This window comes from Dipodomys ordii, unplaced genomic scaffold, assembly GCF_000151885.1.
Source record: "Dipodomys ordii isolate 6190 unplaced genomic scaffold, Dord_2.0 Scaffold25, whole genome shotgun sequence".
In the NCBI taxonomy this organism is placed as follows: Eukaryota; Metazoa; Chordata; class Mammalia; order Rodentia; family Heteromyidae; genus Dipodomys; species Dipodomys ordii.
Genome location: NW_012267241.1, coordinates 18,980,199 through 18,985,993, shown reverse-complemented (window position 1 = coordinate 18,985,993; position 5,795 = coordinate 18,980,199). Strand labels below are relative to the sequence as shown.

General features: G+C 39.8%; 1 protein-coding gene across 1 annotated transcript in view; it reads right to left on the bottom strand.

Annotated features, from left to right (window-relative positions):
- The window catches only part of Ankrd29 (ankyrin repeat domain 29), a 66,128-nt gene that overhangs the window by 47,917 nt on the left and 12,416 nt on the right, over window positions 1–5,795 (bottom strand). Inside the window, exon 4 of the mRNA XM_013014816.1 lies at window positions 1,762–1,860. Coding sequence (XP_012870270.1) covers window positions 1,762–1,860 — 99 coding nt within the window. The remainder of the gene's footprint in view (window positions 1–1,761; window positions 1,861–5,795) is intronic.

Sequence of the window (5,795 nt, the reverse complement as noted above, 5' to 3'; positions counted from 1 at the left end):
AGAGAGAGAGAGAGAGAGAGAGAGAGAACACTAGTCCTGGGGCTTGAACTCAGGGACTGAGGTTTTTGTTTTGGTTTGGTTTCTTTTACCACTTGAGCCACAGCACCACTTGTGGCTTTTTGGTGGTTAATTGGAGATAAGAGTCTCACAGACTTTCCTGACCAGGCTGGCTTTAAACCATGGTCCTCAGAGCTCAGTTTCTTGATTAACTAGGTTTACAGGTGGTACATTGGTGCTGGGTCTTTTGATTTTTAAAAACACGTTTGTAGACTATTATTTGTATAGCTGTATAAGAAAGAGAACAGTTATTGAAGCAAAATCACTTTTGGCAATACATTTATACTATAATCTCTTGACATTCTCTTCTTCCCAGGGAAAGCTCTTAGACACCTACAGTTGACCTCATGGAAACATGTGGAACTTCTCTAGGCCTCTGTGTTCTGCAGGTTTTTGCAACAGCACAGAGTGGTTCATGTATAAAGGCTTTAAGCAAGTGTTGACTTGCTAACCAAAACAAAGACTGGAATAATATTCAGTCATACATGAGCATTTTGACTTGGTTCAGATATAGGTACAGATATATTGACTTTGTTGAGATATAGGTTTAAAGAACTTTCTGTTTTGAGTTGATTGTACTGATAATAAGAAATAAAGTGATATTGAATAGAAAATAACTTATCTTGTGTTAATATATGTTTGAGGGCATATACACAGTACAACTGCAGGTTTTGGAAAAGATAGAACTCTTACATGAAATTCAGATCTATTTAATAGCATCCTTTTAACAGGAAAAAAATCCACTGGAACCCCCCTCCCCCAACTAGGTATCTAAATATCAATAGATTAAAATAAAAACTGAAAGGTTTCCAACTTGAGCAGATTTTCAAATATTTTAACTTATTTGCAGATCAGAAATGGCTAACAATGAAAAACATATTGTGAACACAAAAGTGATCTTTTTGCAATCTCAATTTTCTTACCTGTATGTCAAAAATGAAAATCAGGAACTTATTTAAATAAAGAACCACAACTTCTTGCTGAGCTGTATGTTTTAATTATGTATTGTTTATTTCATGAGAAAACCCACAAAAGCCAGCTTCCTGCCAATAATAATTCCTATTATAGTACTGAGGTTAATCTGTGTGTGTGTGTGTGTGTGTGTGTGCGTGCGTGCCCACACATGCGCACACACTAGGGTCCTAGGCCCTGTCCCTGAACTTCTCTGGCTCAAGGTTAGTGCTCTGTCACTTGAGCCACAGTGCCACAACTGGCCTTTCTGAGTAATTTATTGGAGAGTACATAGCCTTTCATTGACTTTGCTACCAAGGATGGCTTTGAACTTAGCTCTCAGCCTCCCGAGTAGCTAGGATTACAGGCATCAGCTACCAGCACCTGCCTCAGAGATTAATCTTGAGATAGAATAAAGCCCACAGAAACAGGGAGAGTTAGACAGTCATCTTCCACTGTATCCCTCCTGGTTTAAAATTTAGTGTAGCAGAGAGAAAGCAAAAAGTGCAAGAAAAGGTCTAAGCAGCTCTTTTGGAAAATCTCCAAGTTTACTCCAGAAAAAGTCAACGTTTGGAATAGAATAGAATAGAACAAGCCTTGAACCCCTACCATAAGGTTGTAAAACCCCCTCCTTCAGTTTGGGAATCTTACAGAAAAGGAAGTACAAGTTTATAGTTACAGTTAAGGGCAGAATAAAGATCTATGACTGCTAAGGTCCTCTGACAAGGTATTAAATCAAGAAGGCTCTCTTACTTTGGTTCTACATTCAGTGGATGCTCCAAATCCAAAGAGAAATCTCACGACTTCATTGTGGCCTTGCTGAGCAGCAAAGAACAGGGCAGTTGTACCTGACTGGGGGAGAGGGAAAGAAAGAGAGAGAGAGGCTGGCTTTAATAGACATGTAACTAAATTATGTTTGATTTACACATTTGCAAGGAACAAAAAACTCTATCTTCCCTGCCCCTAGCACATACATCTTTTAGCCTAGGAAGAGCTATATTTGATTTGATTCTATTTCTTGGCCACCCCAGGGGAGTGACAAAATAAAATGAAATAATTATTAATGGTATAGTAGGCTGAATGGTGGTGCTAAAGATAGACTCCACCTAATTCCAGGAATTGGTGACTGTCACCTCATATGGCAAAAGATATGATTTAAGTTATAGACTCTAAGCCTAGGAGCTTATCCTAGGTTACCTGGGTGAATCCTAAATCCAGTGACAAGTGTTGATAGAAGAGCTAGAAAAGAGGTCAGTTCCCATTGGCTCTACTTATAATCCTAGCTACATAGGAAGTAGAGATCAGAGGATTACAGTTCAATGACCCCCCCAAAGTGTGTGTGTATGGCGGGGGGGGCGGTGGAATTGGGAAGTGGCTCAGTCCACAGTAAGTTCAAGACCCTGACTTTAAACCCTAACACTTCCCCTCCCCCAAAGAGTGGAAAAACAGCTGTGCATGGTGGCTCATCCCTGTAATTATGCTACCTGGGAGGAAGAGACTGAAAGGACCAAAGTTTGAGGTCAGCCTGAGGAAAACATTTTCAAGACACCTACCTCAATCAATTAAAGGTGGGCATGGTGGCATGCATTTGAAGAGTAAAGAAGGATGGTGGACCAGGTTGGACCAGGCATAAATGTGAGACTGTTTTAAAACAAGTAACTAAAGAGGCAAAGAATGTGGCTCAGTGGTAGAGTGTTTGCCTAGCACGCATGAAGCATTGGGTTTGATTCCTCAGTACCATATAAACAGAAAACACTTGAAGTAGTGCTATCCAAGTGGTAGAGTACTAACCTTGAGCAAAAGAAGCTCAGGGACAGTGCTCAGGATCTGAGTTCAAGCCCCATGACTGGCAAAAAAAGACAACAAAATAACTAAAGCAAAAAGATCTGGCAGAGTGGCTCAAGTGGTAGAGTGCCTGCCATACAAGAGCAAGACCCTGAGTTCAAACTCCAATACTATAAAAGAGGAAAAAGGAAGAGGAGGTAGAAAAGGAGGAGGATGAGGAGGAAGGCAGAGAACTACAATCACAAGTTCCAAGATAGCCTGGGCTATCGAATGTGACTTTCCCCCAAAACAAAACAAAGCCAACAACAAACCCCCAAAGAAAACAAATAAGAAAAATATAAAAGAGTGAGTAGCCAGGTGCTAGTGGCTCATGCCCATAACCCTAGGCACTCAGGACACTGAGATCAGAAGGATCTCTGTGAGACCAGCTTGGACAAAAATGTCCACAAGAATCCATCACAAAGGGATAACAATGCTGGATAAGAAATGCATTCATTATCTTACTCATATAACTGTAACCCCTCTGTACAGCATCTATACAATAAAATAAAATTTAAAAAAGAATCCATCACAATAGAAGTTGAGTGTGGTGGCATGCACTTGTCATTCCCGCTTCAACAGGAATATAAAGAGGGCAGGCTGTGGCCAGGCATGTCCTGGGCAAGGAGAGAGAACGTATCCCCCTAATACGTTAGAAACAATAGCAAGAAAGAAAAAAGATATTTGTGTCCCTATCTTGGGTTCGTTTCACTTAACATCATCTTATATGGTCATATGTACATAGCTTTTGGCCTTTTTTGCTTGTCCTACACATGTACTAGTTATTGCAAATAAGGGAAACCAGGGGACCTACGTTTTTTTGGGGCCTGGCTTACTTCACTTAATATAATTTTTTCCAAGTCTTTCCATTTCCTAACAAATGGGGCAATGTCATTCTTTCTGATGGAAGCATAGAATTCCATTTGTGTGTGTGTGTGTGTGTGTGTTTGTATATGTGTGTGTATCACATTTTCTTGATCAGTTCATCTACTGAGGGGCATCTAGGTTGGTTCCATATCTTAGCTATGATGAATAATGCTGCAATAAACATAGTTGTGCTGATAGCCTTAGTATGGCCTTGCTTGTGATTGTTTGGGTAAATGCCCAAAAGTGGGATTGCTGGGTCATAGGGGAGCTCTATGTGGAGTCTTTTGAGGAACCTCCTCCAAATAATAAGTGCAAAAACAAATATAAAAACCCTCCTTACAATCTGCCTAAGCAAAATGCCAACAATAACAAAAAATGGGCTGTAGGCAGCATGGGTCAGTGGTAGAGCACCTGTCTTGCAAGTGCGAGGCCTTGAGTTCAAACCCTGTACCGCCAACAAGGATAAAACATTTCATTCATAACAGCTAAAATGTGGAAGCAAAGCAATTGAATTACTGAACTATGGATGAATGGATAAGCACAATGTGACATACTCATACAATAGAATATTATTTAACCTGAAAAACAAGGAAATTCTGACATAGACCACAACAGATAAATCTTGAAGACTCGTTGCATCAAATGTGTCAAAAATAATGTTAGAAAAAGAATGGTGGATGCTACTGTGTTAACTAATCAAACTCATAAAGTCAGGAGTTGGGGGAAGGTGAATAGTAGTTATTGCTCAGTGGGTACAGACTTTCAGTTTTTTGTTTTCACACTGCTAGGAATTGAACTTGGGCCTTACACATTGCTCTGCCCCTGAGCTACATTCCTGGCCCTACTTTCAGTTTTCCTAGCTGGATGATGGTGATAGTTGTATAGACTATGAATATAGATATATATGTATATGTCCATATATATATATGCATGTGATTGAACTGTGTTCTTACAATGGCTAAACTAGTATATTTTATGCAGTGAATTTTACTACAATGAAAACAATAGCTATAAAAGAGGTGAGAGGATATTTGGAGTGCTGTGGTCACAAGCTACGGAATGTTGCTATACTGGAAGAGGCAAAGAATGGATTCTCTTCTGAAGCCCACAGAGACTGTGGCCCGACCCACATGCTTTTAGAATTCAAGAGAATAAATTTCTGTTGCTTTTTTTTTGTCACTACTTACTCAGGGCTTCAAGTTTGCTAGGCTGGTGCGCTACCACTTAAGCCACACCTCTAGCCCCCACTTCTTTTTTGTTTTCCATGAAGTTCTTTTTTTTTTTTATTGTGAAAATACTGTACAGAGGGGTTACAATTACATGGGCAAGATAATGAGTACATTTCTTATCAAGCATTGTTACCTCCTCCTTTGTTTCCCCTTCCCATCCCTTGCCAGCCTCCCCCTTGTCCCCCCCCACCTAATCCTCCCCCCCCACCAAAGTTGTAAAGTTTGTTTCGACATAACGATTTGTACATCTCATTGTTGCAATGGATCCACCTGTATCACTATTTTAAAGATTTGTTTTTTCCCTTCCCCTCCACAAATTATACCAACCTCAAATACAGTGAAAGCAGGGTTTATACCATGGGGGAGGGACATACAAAGCAACAAAGAAATAATCTTATAAATGTGTTAGAAACAATCACCTGAAAGAAAAAACATTTGAATACTTATCTTAGGGTTCATTTCCCTAACATCAACTTATCTGACCGTTTCTGCTTGTCTCAGACATATACTAGTTATTGCAAACAAGGGAAACCATGGGACCTAAGTTTCTTTGGGCCTGGTTTACTTCACTAAATATAATTTTTTCCAAGTCTTTCCATTTCCTAACAAATGGGTCAATGCCATTCTTTCTGATGGAGGCATAGAATTCCATTGTTTATATATACCACATTTTCTTGATCCATTCATCTACTGAGGGGCATCTGGGTTGGTTCTATATCTTAGCTATGGTAAATAATGCTGCAATAAACATCGTTGTGCTGGTAGCTTTAGTGTGGCCTTGTTTGTGATCATTTGGGTAAATGCCCAAAAGTGGGATTGCTGGGTCATAGGGGAGCTCTATATGGAGTCTTTTGAGGAACCTCCATA